At 42.3% G+C, this 20,597-nt stretch overlaps 1 protein-coding gene across 1 annotated transcript; it reads left to right on the plus strand.

The window, feature by feature from the left end:
• Positions 1 to 10,005: 10,005 nt before the first annotated feature.
• On the plus strand, positions 10,006 to 16,498 carry LOC146557279 (melanoregulin). The gene is made up of 5 exons (XM_085249453.1): positions 10,006 to 10,235; positions 10,346 to 10,595; positions 13,010 to 13,100; positions 13,186 to 13,352; positions 15,962 to 16,498. The coding sequence occupies exons 1-5, from the start codon at positions 10,162 to 10,164 to the stop codon at positions 16,037 to 16,039; spliced, it is 660 nt and encodes a 219-aa protein (XP_085105579.1). The 5' UTR covers positions 10,006 to 10,161; the 3' UTR covers positions 16,040 to 16,498.
• Positions 16,499 to 20,597: the final 4,099 nt, after the last annotated feature.

Genomic DNA, 20,597 nt, shown 5'->3' on the forward strand with positions numbered 1-20,597 from the left:
TACAAACTAGGGCAGCAGAATTTTAGGCAGTTTTAAAGACGAGACATTTTGTGAAAGTTTGACCTTTTTTGACCTTGAAGAAAAGGTCAGAGGTCAAATGTGACACATTTTACATCTTCATGCAGCACTTTCTATATGTTGACAATAAACACCACAGTTGTAAGAGTCATAGTTTCAAAGTTATAAGGCGTTCTGTCAATTTTTGACCAATAAATCATAACAATGTCCATGAAGAGTGGATGAAAGCCAGATTTTAATGGATCGTTAACATGACCTCACTCTACACTCTACAACATTTTACCAGAATTCATTCAAAACGTTTCATGTTTGCAGACAAAATGATGTGCAAACGCTACCACAAACATAAACTCCTTGGTGGAGGTGAAAACGTTTCCTGTGACCTTTATTTGTATTTTACATTTACATTTATCATTTCTGGCCAGCTGTTGAAAGAGCAGCCTGAAATTAGAGTAAAATAAAATATGTCACCCATGGTAACCCATGTCATGAAGCCGTACACACCTGCCAATCAAACGGTGTCACATGCTCACCGACAGACTGAGCAAAAGAAGAGCGGATCATGGACAAAGCAGCCTAGAAGCTGGATCTCATTGATTATACAGTTCAATATTAGACTGAAGGATGCAAACGCGTCGGAAAAAATGTGAAAAATGCAGCATTTTAGAGTGATTTAATTTAAGTGTGAAGGCATCGCCGTTCCTTCCTTCATTACTTTCCTTGTCTCACTCCTCCTTCCTTTCATCGAGCCTTCCCCGCCACGCTCCCGCCTCCAGCGTCCATCATTTATCACCCTGAATCCAACATCGCTTCAGCCTTACTGTGTACCTTCCCTCTCTTTCTCCTCCCTTACAACATATTAATCCTTCGTGCCAGTGTGAGCCCTCCCATTCTTGCACTTTTTCATCACTCTTTATCTCCGCCTTATCTCTCTCTCTCCCTCTCCCTGCAGCACCACACCCTGCCATTGTTGTCTCTGTGACACATATTCTTCCCATTTGTCACTTCTCCTCCTTTAAATGAAAACATTCATCCCTTCACCTGTCCCCCTTTACATCCCGCTCTCACTGTTTATTTACTCATCCCTTTCTTTTCCCGGGAAAACTGTCGTCCTGTTATGGAAGGTAAATCCATCCTTCTTCTACTGTCCCCCTCACTTCCCCTTTGTCTCATCCTTGATCTCCTCAAACTGTCCTTCCAGTCATACAAAGTGCATGGGCTCTTTTTGATAGCGGGTATCTATTAAACACAGGTTCAGGCCAGATTTAGCAATAACACAGGACTCTGGCTACAGCCATCTTCTCCTCTTTGCCTTTCTCCACTGACCCCTCCCTATCTGCCTCAGTCCATCCATCCATCACGCTCTTCTTCTCTTTAGTGTTACACATGAGCTGGTGGCAAGGTAATGATTGGTTTAAACAGGTAGTCTGTATGCATGGAGGCTCGCTAAACGATATTAATGGTGTGTGTTTGTGTGTGTTTGTGTGTGCTTTCCTGTATATTGCATGAGACTTAATGCCCTCTAACATTATCAAGCCCTGGTGCGATAAGCACGTGCAGACAAGAATTCACATAATTACTTTATGTAATAACTATCAGTTCAGTCACAACCTGCAGGACGAGGTCACCGCAGAGTTAACGTTTGCATCCCGCGTTTATCGTGAAAACACGCATTACTTTTTCATGAGGCTGTACACAAATGTGCTGAAAGGATTTCCTTCTGCATAAATTACTTGCTCTCATTCTTCTTCTGCCTCGACTTTTATTCACGTTAGTGCAGCAGTGGACGAGTACGACTTGCTGCTAGTAGCAGCTTGGTTGTTAATGAGTGGACAAAAAAGTTTTTGTCCAAAATGCTGACTTTAATTAGTTTGATTAAATGTTCATTTTACATGTAATTTTGTTACATAATTACAGCATAAAATGCTAAATTTAATGAAATTCAGTTTATGCCAACTGCAAAACAATCCTTAGATTTCACATATTTCTGTTGCATTTTACTAAAAATTATTGCTTTACATTTATTGAGGGTTTATGAGTCCAGCTTCTGGAGGCAGAACCATAAACCATCCAACTCCAAATCTGAGACGCAGCAAACATTTTTACTCTGGTTTTCAAATGCTGTTTGTTTAACTTTCAGAAGTAATGATCTCATTCTGGGTTCAAATTCACCCCTTCACAAACTAAGAGACGTGTTACACACCTGCATTTTCTACTGCACAGCATCACACTCTGCCAGAGCTGTTACAGTGTTACCCTTGATTAGAAAGGATGTGCTGGTGAGGAGATGAGGAGGCCTACAGATGATATGTATGGGACTGATAACAGCAGACTTTTGCCATTCAGTAGACTGATAACATCCAGACGTGGCGACCAGCTCAATCAGAACCTGAATGTCCACCAGAGACCAGCTGCCAGCTATAAGAGATAAGAGACAAACTTCAGGTCCATAATTTGTTGGACAGCTGAATCATTTTTTCCATTTTTGTCTCAGTACACCAGCACGGGGGATTTTAAGTCAAAGACTAAAGATGTGACAGAATAAAAAAAGGATTTCTGTGGTTGAGAAAAACAGCTTCATAACATTTAACCAAGTATACACTCGACTGAAGGTTTACACCAAGGTGCAAACCACTGGTTACACTCATCATCAGGGAGGGCAGATCGGACTTTACCAGAAAACATCTCAAAGAGCACTTTTCTCACAAACTAACCAAGTTTATTTGCACCAGAATGAGGGAAGGAGCAAAAAAAGCTCATGATCTGAAGCACACCACATCACCCACGTCTCCAGTTTTTATCAGTTATGTGAAACTGCCAAAGTGAAATCTTTTCTTTCTCCAAAAAACGCATTCATGCCTTCATCACCTCGTGATTGGATTACCGCAGTTCTCCGTTTTTGGGTGGAGAACACTCAGATCTCCATCACTTGCAGTTTGTCCAAAATACTGCTGCACATTTTTTAACAGGTCAGGTCACTCAATTTATTTTATTTAAAGTTAGTTAAAGTTTCTGGGCTGCCTCTCCTCAAAGTAGCCATCCATCAAGACTTTCTCCATTTGAAGCAATGCATCATCAGGGATTGTAACATTGTAACAGCCGGTCCTTTTATCGAATTAAATTATTGATCTGTGGTTTAATGTTGTTTTTTTTAACACATGCGTTGCTTAAAATGTGCTACAGAAATAAAACTGACATTGACATCAACTGCTAAACATAGTGGAGGTGGTGTTATGACATATATAAAGAGATTGTATATATTTCAGGCTTACAGGATTCAATTTAAGAGTTTGAAGTCAATAAAAATTATGACAGGACAAAATGCAGTTTTTCTCCAGATATTAAACGTAAGGCTCTACAACAAAGTGACCTGGTTTGCTAAAACACATACACACTGTTTTATCACTGGAGAACAGACCCAGGACTGCAACGCTTCACAGTCAATGGTCTTTTTGAGCCTGTGAACATGGGGGACCATGTCTATAACAACTACACGGTGCAATTCTTATTTATATGCCATGAATTAAAGTTAAAAGTTGACACTTTAGTCACATCTCGATTGGATGTGCTAACATCCATGATGTAGAGAGGCAACATGATAAAAGTTTAATCCTTGTCCAAATACTCCCAGAGATAACTGTGTATGTGAGATCTGAGGCAGGGATGGGAAGTACTCAGATTCCACGTCGTGTTTCTTGAGCAGACACTAAAGTTATTACTTGTCAAAAGTCTGGCACATAACAGCTTAGCAGCATAAGAAATGATGACACCCAGACAGAAGGTGGGGTATTATAGGCTAAAGGACACATTCTCCTGGGGAAGAGGCCGGCAGCATGCAGGCTATCACTTCTAAGCTGTGTTTGTTTACTAGTGAGTCACACATGTTGACACTGAAGACCACCAAATGACAGAAAAACATAAGACACATAAAGGGACTGACTTTCGACCCCGTTTTACATTAAAAAGTGAGAAGAAGCTGTCTTTGAATGAAACTGCTGGAAACAAAAACCAAAACAAAACAGAAAATAAAGCTCGCTAGCTCAAGTTCATAGTGTCATGCTCATTTGCGTGCACTGCCGCCCACACACGCCTACGCACGTGTGTGCAAACAGTTGCAAAGAGTGGGTGAGAAAGAGCCAGACTAAGAAAAGACCTTTGATATTCAGCTTTCATTATTTGGGCAACATCTTCTGCACGCATCTAAATCTGCAGAAACGCAGAGTTTCAGCCAGAAAGCTGCGAGCTCGCTTTATGTTACGTTGGCTGTACTGAGGTCACTCTTGGATTAATTTAGACCTTAAACAGAAGGTCAGTTCATCTGTGCAAACTCTGAAAGTTAATGTATGCGCGAGTCTTGCTTTAATATAACAGGATCATTTAACACTTTCTTCTCTGTTTCTATTAATCGTTTCCTTTAGGTGCAAGGAGGGAACTTGAACTAAAGATTTCCACATATGCCTCAAACTATATTCACAACATGCTACCCCACATCAGTGTATCTGTGCAATTCAACAGTGCCACCTAGAGCTCAAGGAAAGCATAGCAGCAGTGAATTATGAGTGGGTGCAGATCTGCTCATCAACATACTGTCATGATCTGTCTTCTACTTTGACTCAGTGTGTGTTTGCGTGTGTGTGTGTGCACATCTTGTCAGTCACCTCCGGTGTGATCTCTACAGCTATAATTATTCATGGTCGGTCAGCTGTCAAGTCATGATGTTTACATTCATGCATGAGTCGGACAAAGATGCAGAGCAGCACATTCTCAAACACACGTTTGTTATGAGCTGCAGTGGCATCATATATCACCATCGTGGGAATAAAGGCATCGCTTTGCTTCATGAATGTGGCCAAAATGGCACAGAGTGTGTCCGGGTTACATTAAGAACCACCTGCACTAATTATTTAAAGACACAGCAATCAACCGATCGCACACAAACATCGCATCACGCCACCTTTCAAGCATCCTCGTGTGGAAACATCCTGGTTGTTCAGGCGAGCACAAAATCAAGTCTGAATGGAAATGCCTCACACAGCTTTCTGTGTGTTCCCCTCAGGGTATTAGTGTGATATTGGCTATTTCCTGTTTTGAAGGCGAGTTACTTTACAGTCAGGCAGAGACGCAGATGGCCTAGTCACCTCTCGGTGATGGTCTGTGACTGGCATGATTGCTGTGCGGTCTCTGTTTGTCTGTCTGCCTCTTTCTATTCCACCGCGACGTCCCTCATTCCCTCTCTATCAGCCTGCTTCCCGACTCTTGTTTTCTAGTCTCTTTGTTGCTTTATCTGCTGGTGCATGAACACTAAAGTGAGTTATTTTCATAGTTATCGCATGTGGAGACGGCAGGGTCAACTGTGAGAGTGGGTGTAACAAGCAGGAAGTTGAGGCAATAAGTCTTTCTTTGTTTCGAGGCTCAAGAAGACGTAATTGTTCACGGATGAAAAATAGCTGTCAGTTAGAAAGGTTAAAATAACAGCTGTAAGAAGCAAGTAGGCTGCACATATTTCATGTTTAACCAGCACCACACCCACTACATGTCTTCCTCTAAAATAATACCATGTAGCTGCAAAGGAAATGTTATCACTTCCAAGTCATGGGAGACGCAGTGGCATGAATCCATAGACAGAAAAAATAAAGTCTGCTCAAGGTACCTGATTTTTATATGAGTTTGAATGTTTACCACAATTACATCAAGAGCTCTCTACATTTATGAAGTGAGAAAGACGACTCCGAGTGAAAGCTTTTCTGCTTTACTTCCACAGCATTGTCCCGGACTCAAACGTTGTCCTTAGTGCTTCCCAGCGTGTTCAAATGTGAGAACAACAGTTCCTGAACCACATATGTGATGAACAACACCCCTGACACGCCAAAACAGCCACATTTGACATCCTGAGAAGGAGAACATCAGAGGCTGAGTACCTACAGGTCGTATTTGTGCATGCAAACAGACTGTCTGTACAAAAACATAAATTCAGGTAGATTTAAATAGATAAGATCCTCCAAGTGTCCTCACACCTGATTCTGATTATTCCTACCAGAGCACAGCAGTAAATAACTTCACCTTCTGACAGTCATGAACATCTCATTTAGAAAAGGAAGGAAGAGTGGCGGTGTTGTGTCTGCTGCACTGTTTTATTAGCCGTGCCAGAACGATGGTTTGAAATATGACCACTTCCTGATCTCCGTGTCAGCTTCTCCTTCGTCTGTGTTTTTCCGTCTGTGGCTGTCAGTCTGTGGCACAGCTCTCTCTCGCACACATACACATTATCAACCTATCATCATGGACTGCTGGTCTATGATAATCGCGTGTCATCCTGAGCCAGTTTTATTATTGATCACCGGCTGTAATGATCAGAAGATGCAGATGATGGCACCACCCTCATTGATTACCGGTGACAGCTACAAAGCATGGCATAATTCTCATTGATCAGCAGTGACCGTGTGTAAAAAAAAAAAGGTGTCATCTCCATCGATTAGCAGTAAAAATGTGCGGCAAAGATGCCCCGTCGGTCCCCACTGAGTGGAGCCCTTTTACACGCACTTGTATTCATCATGTGAATGTGTGTGGTACACGTGTGTTAGGAAGAAGATGAAAAGCGACAGGAAATAGACTGAAAAGAAGATGCTAAACTTTGCTGCAGATCTTTAACACCTCTATAGCCACGGCACGCCCCCATAGAAGAGACCATTTCATTAGCAGGACAAGCTGCAGAGAATCGGCACCGAGCGAGCACCGAGCGAGCACCGAGCATCGCCGTTACCCCAAGAGGAGATTTGTGGCACGGCGGGTTTAAGCTGTTTCAGAGGCAGGTGGTTTAGATGCTGTGGCTCATTGGCGGCACATTAATAAACTTAAATAATAAACTACACAAAAGCTCCACCGGACAGTCACTGTGCGTAACTACACATCTATTAACCTCCTCTTTATAAGAAGAGCCTGTGTGGTGCAGGTTTGGTGTGAGCACTTACCTCAGATTCATCGCAACTTTCAAACAGGTAGGTAATCTAAGACATGGGTTATTTCCATGAGCTGTGATAGCTGTAACATTTGTTCGTGAGTGTAAGTTACTGCTGCTTACTATCACTTTTGGTGAAGAGCTTATTATTTTTGCACTCTCCTTCTCATCGTCTCCTTTACTCCCCGCACTCCTCTCTGTTCCCGTTTCTTCTTTCACCTCGTTCTTCTCAGTTAGTCTTGATTTCTTCTTCCTCACTGTCTCACTCCCCCCATCTCTGTGATTTATATGTTTCCTGGTGGTGTTTTTCCCCCTGCTACCTTGATGAGTGCTCAACCACACATGCATACACACACACACATTAGATGGATGAGCTGGAGATAACTAAAGCAGCCAGACTTCACTGTGAATTATAATCACCTTCAATCTGTGTCTCTGAATCCCTGCCCAGTTCTTCTGTTCATGGGTGTGTGTGTGTGTGTGTGTGTGTGTGTGTGTGTGTGTGTGTGTGTGTCAGGAAGCTCTACTCTCCTCACCAAGTCATGTGTGAGCGCCTCTTTCATGAATGTAAGTGATGGAGCAGCGAGGAGTTTGTTCCCTGAAGGGTTGCGTACGAGTGTGTGTATATGTCATTGCTCCTACTTATTATTCTCTGCGTCCCCTGGTGTTTGACCTGTTGTGTCGAGTTGGAATATAATGCTATTTCCACTGCTGCTCACATACAGTGCGCACACTCAGACACACATACCTTGAGGCAACAGCCATCAGGGTCCATCACTCACCCTCCCATAAGGTATTCAACTGCACTATGTCAATGTCACATTGCCATTGGCCCAGTGTGTGTCTGTGTGTATAAAAAAGGAAGAAAGAAAGCTGGTGGTCCAGCAGTCAGTGAGGTAGGAGGAGAGAATGCACACTGGAAATATAAATCTCAGACAGCGAGAGGAGAGGGAGGCGATGTTTGAGGGAAAATCCATATACCTGAACTCGCCAGCGGTAACCTGCACACATGTGAGAGAGTAAATTTTACAATAAACAAATCGTTTATTTTTTTTTTCACTTCAGTCTTCTTCGAGTCGATGCCAAAATGAGTTTGCATGGTAGAAAAGGTTCAGCTACACGAGGAGTGCTCCACATGCTCCACATAGACACTCTGATCAGAGCAAAACTGGCCCAAATTTCATAAACCGTGTAACCACACGTGTCTGAGTTCTTCCTGCACACTCCGGCCTCTGAGATGTAAATGCGTAGAGATGTAAACTTGTGTCCTCTCCAAAGTCATCCGCGTCCAGGCTGAAACGCTCCTCCCAGGACACTTTTCTTTTTAATGCAAACTCGTTCAGAACTACGAGCAACATAACAACAGCAACCACGGCAGATGGTAAATATCCGTCTTCAGAGAGCTGCTCAAACGCGCCGGATAAGACAGCAACTTGAAGAAGACAAATGCGAGAACCATTCATCACTTTTACATGTCACACTAGTCTAATTAGAAGTGTGGGTGCAGTACAGCATGCAAACAGCACACTGTATGAAATCATATCCCATGTAAACAAGGAGTTCAATGAGAGTATGTATCCACGTCACAGCAGGCAAGGCGCAGCGTGATCTTCCCAACACCAGAGGCCGTGAACTGAGTAACGTTTGGACTGTTTAAGAAAGATATACATAAACCCCTCAGATCCTCACGCTCACTGGCTCGTGCAGATGTTTTCCATCGTGTCTGCAGTTTTCTAAATAATTCCATTATTGTCCTATTTTCTATAGCCCACTTTAAATACTGCAGCAACCCACAAGAGAGAGTCTTAGATCGCTTTGATGTTTGAAATGTAAATTTTCATGTAAATGTGCCAGAAATTTATGAAGAAAATAAATAATTTAGTCGCTGTGATAATGTGCAGGAACTATGCACAAAAGCAAACACAGCCAAAACATGTTTTTCACTTTCTTCTTGATGACTAATCAAACCTGATGGTGGAAGTGAAGAGAAACAGATGTGATAGCAAGGTTTTCATGGCTGAGGAGGTAACGATGCTGTATGACGAATCCTCAAGCTTCATCGACAGCTCATAATAAAAATAAACACAACCAGCGTGTCTGAGTGAGAGGGGCCCACATGGGCGAGAAAGAGTAAAATGGGGTGATGCTGCCATCTACTGTGGAAGACAGGAACTTCTCATTTTGAAAAATCTATAATTTCCTTCTTTTTTGTACCTGCCCAGATGTTTGTTAACTCTGACTTATGACTCACTGAAGCATTAAAAGAAGGGATGGACCAGTCTTGTGTCTTCACATAGCAGATATCTTAGTATCTTTATCTTAATCTGTCCAAAATATCTTCAACACACGAACATCTGAAAGTCATGTCCTCAACAAACAGGAAAAATAAGCCTGACACAAGACCTGAGAGAAGCTTCTGGACCTTCAGCTGATCCGTCTTGAGCCACAGGTCTCCTTCAAAAAGACTGTAAAGAAGTGCATTAAATATTTATCTGAAAACGTAACATCTGACTTCTTATGCAATCTTTTGAAATCATCCATAAACTAGTCATCACATTGTCTCAGGTGATGACTCCTGTGGTGAGAAACAAACTGCTCCTAACTGTGGATCACGCTCACTCCAGACTGTGTTTTAATGTCCCAGGGACAGCTTTAATCTTCCAGACTGCAGCGCTGTGCTCCAGAACGATCACACAGGACTTTCAAACAGAAGACTCGAGTATTAGAGGGATGTGAGAGCAGATATTAATAAAGCATCGGTATAAAAGGCCTCTTTCTGCTTCATGTAATGAGACACATGTTTAAGTATAACAAAAATCACACTTCCAGTTTCAGAGCAGTAAACTCAAGAAGTGTGAGTTTTGAAGTGTTGCTGCCTTCGCCACTGCAATCTGGAGCATCAGGACTTACTGAGTGTGCCATTCATCCCTGGAGTATCCTGTGTGTGTGTGTTGTTGTTTTCCCCTGTTTCTTTTTCACGTGGATAATGTAATTGACCGAGGGAGGGAATTCAGCCTCGGACAGAAGGAAGCATGTAACAGGATCGGCTCGTGCTTGGAGTTTGTGCCCTTTTTGTTTTGGTTTTTTGGGGATTTTTAAAGAAATCTTTGACTAAAGGCTGTTTTGGGATTTTATTGTGAAGGATCAATATCCATTATTTTTTTTAAAAAAACTTTTGGAAAGAGCCAATGGGAGCTAAGTTTACCATCTGCTGCTGTCACTATCTGAAACACAACCAAGAAGAGAGGAATGCTATTTTGCGGTTAGAAAAACTCTGTTACAATCCCAACTCGTCACCCTTTATTCCTCTTCTTATTTTAATATACCAAAGTACACATTTATAGTATCCTAGTTTTATTTCTTTCTCTCTAGGATGCACAGCACTCCCAGGCCACTTGAGCAGCTATCCAGTGGGTCTAGTGACAGTGAGACAGAAGAGAAGAACATATTTGGACCACCACCTTCAAAAACGAGTCAGTGGAAAAACCAGCAAAGCCAGAGGAGCACCGCTGATCAGCGGGCCATCGCAGACAGAGCCGAAAACACTCCCATCAGTCAGGGACTGGATCGAGAGTTACAGGCTTTCATCAGCATGAGAGACCAGACTGACGAGGCTACGGAGGTGACAGAAAACATGCTGTACACTACAGACGCTGAAATAAGCGTAATGAAACAGCAGCGTTTATCGCAAAACTGGGAAAAAACATATTTATAAAACAATCTGTTCTCATCTGGGTGTGTAACATATAGGAGTCAATCTGCTCACAGGACATGCCACTTAAGCTTGTAAACTTATATAACTTATAAGCATTTGGCTGATTAAACTAAAACTATATAATAGGGTATTTTTTATTAATATTAGTGTGTATTCTCCAGCAGTTTAAAAGACGTCGAGGTATGTCTAAATTCCAGTGAATGCAGCTTAAATTAAGAATTTAAGGAATCTTTCAAAAAACACAAACAAAACTCAACATTTACCGGCCAAACTGGAGTTCCTCGTGACTGGATGCTGTCAGAAAATTCCCATCTGCTCTCCACTGGATCTCTAATGTAATAATCTAAAAAGGGCAGACACACAGGTGACTTTCATAGAAGCCTGATTTATGTCAATCAATAATATGAAATAGTGCCACAGATAGTGTTTCAGTGACAAACAAGCCATAATAATTATGAATATGCATAAAAGCCTTGGTTAGATTAGATTAGTGCGAGGCCAGAGGAAAATCTGTTGCTCTCACTCAGAAAATGAGAAAGAATGCAGCTGTCTAAAAACAGCTATTCAGCAAATGTGACCACGGGTCAATTAGTGATTGAGCACCGACACACAAACGCACAAACGACACACAGACCACGTGCTCCTTACTTACTCAGTCACCCAGCGCCTATCACTGCTGTTTATTCGTTAGTTAGACTCCATCATTGTCAGTGTGCTTGTGTTTGGAGGTGGTGGATGTACAAACCCCAGCACGTCTCGACTTTTGATTTTGAATCCTTATTTTTTCAGGGTTTTTTGGTGACATTAGCAAGCAAAAAGTTTATTGGTTTGTTTTTTCTCAACTTTTGAGTCGTGCTTCATTTCTGCGCAGAGGGAACACATCAGGACAGAGGCTGTTTTCTCAGAATTTCAGGACCGCAGCTCAGTGAGCATTTGAGTTTAGTGCACACGTCAGGCTGCAGGACACAGTGGGCACATTGTGTAAATAAATGAACTCCTTGATGGAGATGTAGGTCATTAGCTTGGCAGGCCGGTCAAAGAGAATATTCACTGCACAATTCTCAGCATGCTGCGGGACTGCTTTTAATATTAGGACAAAAACAAAAAACTCAGCAGGCCTGAAACATTAAAGAGCCCTCACAGTGGTGGGGGCCGAAGGGGTGGGGGGTTATCTAGAAGATGAAGTAGGACATACCACTCTGTCAACTTTGTGTTTTTTATACTTTACAGTTAAAATCTGTTTTTTCTGTATAATTTAAAGGCAACTTTCAATTTTTAAGAGTGGACTTTTAACAATATTTTAACTCCCAGACAAACACAGTGGCTGTGTGGATCGTGTGAGGAGCCAAAGTGCAAAACATGGGAGACAGAGTTAATAAAAGTCAACTTTAATAGCTAAACCCTTTTTATTTCTTTAACTCAGTCACCTACTGCTTATCACAAAGAAAAAAACCACGTAATCCAACATACAGCAGCAAAAGTCCCATAAGGCAGAAACTTACACTGATAGAGCACAGACGATGTTGCAACAAGAAGGCGGGACTATTTATACACATGTGTATAAATAGTCCCGCCCAATCTACAAATTTGGGATCGGCACACTAGATAATGAGGAACAGGTGAAGACAATCAAGACAAAGAGACAGAGGGGGGATTGAAATAAGACATAACTAACCTCCAAAGTAAAACAGGAACAAGAGATGAATGAACTGTGAGGGTGTAGCACCCCACCACTCTATACTGTGTCCAAAACCTGGGACCCCCGTTTTGATCAAACTAGGTGGGCTGGTGTGTTTGAAGCAAACTAAATACCACAATGATTCTACAGTTTCCAGTCCTCTGATAGCAACTCCAACATTAAACACACTTACCTGCAGGTTAAAAATCACACACGATTTTAAAGAATTTACACAGACAACCCTTTAACACAAGAAGCTCCTAATAACACGTCCAAAAAGCAAACTGCTAAATATTAAACCCATAAAATAAAATATACCTTTCAACGAGGACATTGGGTCACTAAAGAATAATAAGTAAACGTCTGACGAAACAAAAAGTAAAAATGGCTCTGTGGTCATGAAAATACTAAACAGGATTCAGCCATCATTCATTTTGTTATTCGTACATGTGCGATTCATAAAGCCTGAGGACAACTGACGGCTCTTAAGTGGAAGGTGTGGGTGGATTGGTAAATAACTTTCTGCTGATTCATGAGGCTGACATTTGTGCTTTTTTAAATTGAATACACTGCAGAAATATAAGTTGTAAGTTGTATCATCATTAGTATATTTTAATTAGGAAGTGTTTGTGTTTGTCTACAGGAATGGGAGAAGTTGAATTATGACATACACACCTTGCGCTATGCCAAACGAGAGGTCAGAGCTCGGTGGAAGAAAATCCTGCTTCAGCTCGGTGAGTTCTCGGTTGTTTCCGCTCTTTTCTGCTGCCTGTGTAATTCCCCGTTCTTCCCGCTGCTCATCTCTTTGGATCCCTGCAGGTTACCAGTGTGAGGTGGACGCCTTGCTGTGTGTGAACAAACAGCGCCGATTCAGTCGAGATGAAGAACATCTTAACAAAGCGACTGAACTGTTGACGCAGCTGCTGGACCACACCTCTCTGTTCCCTCGTGGAACAGGACACCAGAACCGATACCTCTGTATCATGGTACACGCAAACACGCATCCATAACATTGTCAACCACGGGTCCCTGGACATTATTCCTACTTTTTCAAAGGAAATATTGGACACTGCAGTATCTTTTACCTGTTTTAAAAACAAAAAGTCTGGTGAATGGATCTAAGCTCCCATTCGTGTAAAAATGGACTGTAAACCTGTTCACGGCGTACCCAGAAAATGGGTGTATGGATTTTCAGGCTTCATTGATTGTCATAACACAGAGTTTGCTCTTCTGTAAGTTTCATATGGCTGGAATTTAGACCTAGTTAGCTTGTCTTCTTCACCCGTGGAGTACCTCAAGGCTCCATTTAGGGCCTGTTTTCATTTACTGGTATAAACCCCCTCGAGACCCTATTTGCTGTACACATCTCCACACTTCTCTAAATATAAATATATCTGATTTTGAATTTCAGTGACTGCTGGTAATGGGTCCATCCTCTTTCTTCAGTTGCAGGATTATAAGACAGAGGATCCTGTCTGGTCCTCTGAGAACCATAATGTAGCCATTTAAGATCAGTATCATCCAACCTTGATGCTCATTTAAGGAATCGTGGAGTGACACTGATTCAAGATTCAATTCTGCTACTTTTTTCAGCTTTTTTCTGAACATTGTTAAATTGAAGTCCATCACTTTTCTCAACTCCAGAATATTGCTCAGTTCACACTGTGTTGTTTGCAGCTGCTGCAGTAAACATTTCACTGGCTTCCTGTCAAATGCAGAACTGATTTTAAGGCCCTTTTATTGCTTTTTCAAAGCCAAGTGTGGGTTGGCAGCTGGGAAATGAACTTTTGCTTTATTCCTGTCACGGTTCTGGGTCATTTTCGACCCAGCTTTTCCTGTTTCTGTTTTGGTGTTTTTCTTAACTATGATTTGTTCGGGTTTTTAAGTTGTGCTGGTTTGATTTTGTAATAAGGGTTATTCTTCTTCTCTGTTTTATGTGTTATATTCTTTCTGTCCACCACTCAGTGTCAAGTTTGTGTTTTTGTGAATTGTTTCTGGTTTCCTGTTTTACTTTGAAAGTTCATGTCTCATGTCAGTGTGTTCAGTTTTACTTCCCCCCTGCCTCCATCCATCCATCCATCCATCTTCATCCGCTTTGTCCGGGGCCGGGTCGCGGGGGCAGCAGCCTAAGCAAAGAGGCCCAGACCTCCCTCTCCCCAGCCACCTCCTCCAGCTTATCCGGGGGAATACCAAGGCGTTCCCAGGCCAGCCGAGAGATATAATCTCTCCAGCGTGCCCTGGGTCTGCCCCGGGGCCTCCTCCCGGTGGGACATGCCCGGAACACCTCACCCAGGAGGCGCCCAGGGGGCATCCTTGTCAGATGCCCGAACCACCTCAGCTGGCTCCTTTCGATGTGGAGCAGCAGCTGCTCTACTCTGAGCCCCTCCCGGATGGCCGAACTTCTCACCCTATCTCTAAGGGAGAGGCCAGCCAGCCTTCGGAGGAAGCTCATTTCTGCCGCTTGTATCCGCGATCTCGTTCTTTCGGTCACTACCCACAGCTCGTGGCCATAGGTGAGGGTAGGGACGTAGATCGACCGGTAAATTGAGAGCTTCGCTTTTACACTCAGCTCCCTCTTCACCACGACGGACCGGTGCAGCGTCCGCATTACTGCAGCTGCAGCCCCAATCCGTCTGTCGATCTCCGGCTCCCTTCTCCCATCACTCGCGAACAAGACCCCGAGATACTTGAACTCCTCCACTTGTGGCAGGAACTCATCCCCGACCCGGAGTGGGCACTCCACCCTTTTCCGGCTGAGAACCATGGCCTCAGATTTGGAGGTGCTGATCCTCATTCCTGCTGCTTCACACTCGGCTGCGAACCGTTCCAGTGCAAGCTGGAGGCCTTCACCCGATGAAGCCAACAGAACCACATCATCTGCAAAAATCAGAGATGAGATTCTGAGGCCACCAAAGCGAAAGCCCTCCGCCACTTGGCTGCGCCTAGAAATCCTGTCCATAAAAATTATGAACAGAACCTGTCTCGTTAGCCTAATTTCTCTCAGCTGTGTCTCCCTTCTGTTGCCCATTCCCTGATTACTCCCCTGTGTATATAAGCCCTGTGTTTTCCTGTGCGCTTTGTCGTGTTGTGCTCTCTCCAAGCTGTGTGATTGTCGTGTTCCTACTTTGTTTTGTTTCTGTTAGAGTTATTTTTATGGGATGTTTTTCTAGCATTAAAGCTGTGTTTTGAGTTCAAGTCCTGTCTCCCAGAGTCCTGCATTTCGGGTCCTTTTCCTGCTTGCCTGCCTGCCACACAGCCCACCATGACAATTCCACTCTCGCTCTTAGATACTCAAACCGTCTGCTTTTAACTCCTTGATCAAGAATAGAAAGAAAGGATGCTTCACAGTAGAATGTTGTCTTGATAAGGTTAATCTTGTTAGGCTGCATTTTTGCTGTTATGTTCAGAGATTCTTACAAAGAAGCTCCTGTTTATAAACTACAGTTCCTCTCACTTTCTACCCTCCCCGTTCTTCACTCTTCTTTCACCTCTTCTCTCATATCTCTACTGTTTTGTTGTTGTGCCTCTTCCTCCAACTACATCTGTCTACTAAACAGTCTTTAACTACTTTTGTGTTTCTTGATGTTTCTCTCAGGACCGCCTGGTGTTGCTGGACAGCGCTGAGGACTTTGTCAGACTGGCCAAGGAAAAATATCCCAAGAAAGAAGGCTGAGAAAATGTGCCAAAGACCGAAGGAGTCCTTTAAAGAAAGTGGACTCATGCTGTTTTAACACATTTGACCACATTTCCGTTTTAATTTAAATCCTGAAGTTTAATTCTAACCGAAAACCCCTTTTTGTCCCAGCTCAGTCTGTTAACTTGTGCTTGTGTTGTTTGGCTTATACAATTTGTAAAATACAAAAGTAAATACTATTTTTAATATTTATTTTTTATGTCTACATCGTCACATCATTTTTAACTAAATCCATATTTTTCAAAGATAATAAAAATTATTCAGTAAAAACTAAAATAACCTTTGAAACTATATTATTTATCTCTATATGTACAGTATTTTACACATAAACCATTTAAATGTATTTAAAAATCCTCTTTAACACTCGTTTGTTAACACTTGTAGGAGTAAACTGTTTATTTTCTGTCATATTGGGTTGTTTCCCGTCCACGTTGTGACCATTAAAATATATTCACTCATTACGGGTTCAATCTTTTTTTTACTGTAATAGTAGTTTTGTCCATAAGGTGGCAGCATATATACACATTGTGGAAGAGACACACACACTTTAACCATAATCGCCACAATCACCAGTTAACCTAATAAACATGGCTTCAGACCTACAAACTGCTGTCAGACCAACCAGGAGGTCTGAACTGGAAACCGTGTTGATGTGACGTGACAGTGCTGACCATCCCACACTGAGACTCTGCTCACTCCTTAAAGTTATCGCTTCACAGAAGTGAGAAAAGGATGAATCCTCATGATTTGCTGCTCAAACTGTGATCGTGGAGAATGAGGATTAAGTTATCAGGTTAAATTTAAGACGTCCCAAATCTGGATTTAGCTTTCAGTTCAAAGGAGAAGTGCTCGAAACACTTATTCTTTATTCTTCTATAAGAATAAAATGGAGAAAAATGGAAAACTATGCACACAGTGAGTTATGCAGGCTGTCTACCGGAAATTAAACTTTCTTCCCGCTTTTAACCCCCCTTTCTCTAAGATTTGTACAGGATGCCGATGACATCTTTGCTTTTTATCCAAGCCATTTTAGAATAACTGTTAACCTGCACACACACACACACACACCTGAGACTCTCCACATGTTCAGGTTCAAAGGGTGTGTGACAACGTTTTGTGTGTGGTGCACTCCTTATTGCACACTTGCACACATGCATATGCACAAAGAAGCAGTTTACTCTGACCCAGATATTGTGCTCTTCAAGGCCCCTTCCAAAGTTTGGGAAACAGATGTGGAACTAAAAGAGGGGAGACGCTGGGGGAGGGGAGAGTATGAGATACGGACCAGTGGTCTGGCAGCATTGAACGCCATTGTGCTGCTTGCACCTTTTTCTCATTAAACCGCTGTGTGTCTGTGTGTGTGCATTTTTACATCGAGCACTGCTTGCATCATTCTCCACACACACACACACACACACACACACACACACACACACACACACACACACACACACACACACACACAGTGATCAGTTTGTATTTATTGGACTGAAATATGACAGAAGAGAGAGAGTCATTGATTGAGAGGGTGCTTTTGTATGATGTCAGACTAGAATATTTAGACAAAAAGACGTGTTCTGATTACAGGGTTAAAAGCTCACTATATAACCTTTGGAAAACACACTTCTCATCTGCTGGGTGTGTGTGTGTGTGTGTGAGTGAGACAAAAGCAACCAAAGGCCAGTCAGCGAACAGCTCGCTGTGGTCAGTCACGATCACAGACACAGCGGTCATTCAGACAGTGACTCCAGCTGATGGTCATTTTACGAGATGCTGAAGTGGATTGTTGTCCCCAGACGCACAAACACAGATGCGTAATGTTAAACGGTTTGGTTTCTCGGGGTATTCATCGCAAAGTCACGCCTGAACCGTCTGACCGGCATGCCCTGTTTCCTTTGTCCCAGTTTTTGAATCTTATTAACAGATTTTTTCTCTTCTCCTTCCTGCAGCAACTACTAAACTGTTAAATTACCGCAAAAGCAAATAAGAGAAAAACACCATTGTGTTTCTCTTTTTGTCTTCTGTCTGTGCATTTTCCCCTTACTGTTCCCGTTTATTAAAGATAAACCAACACAAAGGTCGGTACCTGTTAGGTGAAGCAGAGCGACAGATGGTGCGTTTCATGTCTTTCAGTAGCTGCATTTGTTATGAGATAATAAAGTGAGGACCCACATGCAGACACAGTAAGCTTTAATACTAGGCTGATTAAAAAAACAAAACTTACAAAAAGTCCTGGAAAGAACAAAAATCTGGTACAAATGAAACGGGAATCCAGGAAGGTAAATATGAGGGACACACAGAGAGCTGGAGGGTAAACAGGACGACGGACGAGCTGATTGGGTGCAGGTGAAACCGATGAGGGCGGAACAGACAGCTACAAAAGACAACAAAAAGAACGCAAAACAGCCAAAAACAAAGTTACAACAGAGAGTTCATACGAATAAGCCAACATGTAGCAGAGATGTGCACAAGAATAAACACGAAGAGACACGACAACTGCTCACAGTAGTTTAAAAAGAGAGCCCACTGCCAGCATGGAGTGTGAGGTAAGCAGACCCAGCTAACAGCAGCAGATTTTTATCAGGCGCTGGCTTTTAGTTTTGTGCTCATACGTCTTGTCTTCAGTATAAAAGTCTTTGGTTTAAGCTGTGATGAGAGGCTCTGTAAGTCATATTTACAAAATGCAGCATTTTGCATGTAATTTTGTCATTTACCTGTTCAAAATTCATGCACTTTGCATGAAATATGTAGCACACTGCACATGTGCCACCCTTTAAAGGCTGGAAGGGTTAGGGTTAGCTATGTTATCTGATGACTCTCCTGTCTTTGCCTCAAAGCAGAGGACCAATAAACACAGACCTGGAGTCTGCACGATGAAATAAGCTCAATGCTAACAGGATGTCTTTGTCGTCGATGACTTCACTTATGGAAATATTGACAGTCTTGCAAATCAGCTCAATATGTTTCACATCAAGCTAAGAGTGAGTGAGTGAGTGAAACTGCTAATTTTACAACCTACAGTATGAAGATAGTCCAAAGACGTTAAACGCTCAATGCAGGATAAATTTTTAGGTTCCCTGTTTAAGGATTATATTCATATTTTAAGCCTTGTAGCTTTTTTAAAAGTGCTACTGATGTTTGTCAGGGAACAAGAGAAACTTCATATGGTCTCGTAAAGGCCTTTCGCTGTTTATCCTTCCAGGTCCTCGAGATTTTCTGGGACTAGTTAAACTATTTTCCAGAGATTTTCTGGTCAGTATATCGTTTTGCATGCCTGGTCTTCAGAAAGATTAGAGCACAAGTTATCATGGTGAGCTGAGCGAGGAGTAACCCTTCATAACCCGAGGCTAAACCTGACGTTATCTCACTAAACCCCTAATCCTGCTTTTCTGAGTGCACGCTTTGCTTCATTAAGACGTGACATTGAACAAAGCTTGCTTTGCTGACCCCCACAGGGTCAGGACCTTCATGTTGATGTGCAGATAAAGAGCAGTGTGCTGTGGTGACTAAGGGTGTACTAATAAACTGTCATATGTGTTTGGAGGTTATGCAGCTGACGCAAAAGCACGAGTCCACCAAGCGTTTACTTAAAACCAAATATACACAGATCATTAAGTGAATAATTATTACGTATTTATTTACACGTGCGTTACTGGAGACTAAACACGTTTAAGATCAGTCATGTTTGCAGCTGTTTCACGGGTGATGCGCTCATGTTCACATCATCATCTGATTCACTGAACCACAGCTAACTGAAGTAATGCAAACATTTCTTAGACCTCTGTTGCTGTTGTGGTCAAAGGTTTTACTCAGCTGCACTTAGATTTTAGTGTCGATGAAAAAATGCATGCTTACAGACCTAAATATGATGTTTTACGGTGTTTGGACCAAAGCTGTAACAGAACGTTTGGTTTCAGGTAAGAATATTCATGACCAGAGATGGGCAGTAACGCGTTACTGTAATTTGATTACTTTTTTCAAGTAACGCGTAAAGTAAGGGATTACTATTGCAAAAACGGTAATTAGATTACCGTTACTTTCCCGTAGGAACGCTGCGTTACTAAAACCGTGATTTTTTTTGCCAGAGTGTCTCATGACAGTGACGTAAGCGAGTGCGACGTTCGTGACAACAGCTGTGTGCAGATCAACAATGGATCATATATCGAGTGAAGAGAGAGTATGAGCGTGCAGCGTTTAAAGCGTGGAAGTACTGACCTTACTTTGAGTTTGATTCCATAAAAAGTGACAAAAACATTAGTGTCCGCTGTGCGTGGGAAGAAAACTTCTTTTTACAGCGAAAAACCCCTAAACTTCCAACAAGCACCGAGTAGCTACGACGTAATGGGAAACTCACAGAGAAACTCGCGGATTCTTCCACTGACCGCGGCACACCTGCACCAGGGTAAACCTCCGCCTACCCCACTCCTGCTTTACAGGTGAAAATAGAGCAACAGGACCGCTGAGTCTTTGACTTTATTTATTTTCTGCTGTGTTTTACTTGCATCTATTTGAAAGACTGAGTGTAAACACAAAAAAT

Source organism: Mchenga conophoros, linkage group LG16 (genome assembly GCF_057382185.1).
Source record: "Mchenga conophoros isolate Kocher_MC1m ecotype Shallow Benthic linkage group LG16, M_conophoros_male_GT1.1, whole genome shotgun sequence".
In the NCBI taxonomy this organism is placed as follows: domain Eukaryota; kingdom Metazoa; phylum Chordata; class Actinopteri; order Cichliformes; family Cichlidae; genus Mchenga; species Mchenga conophoros.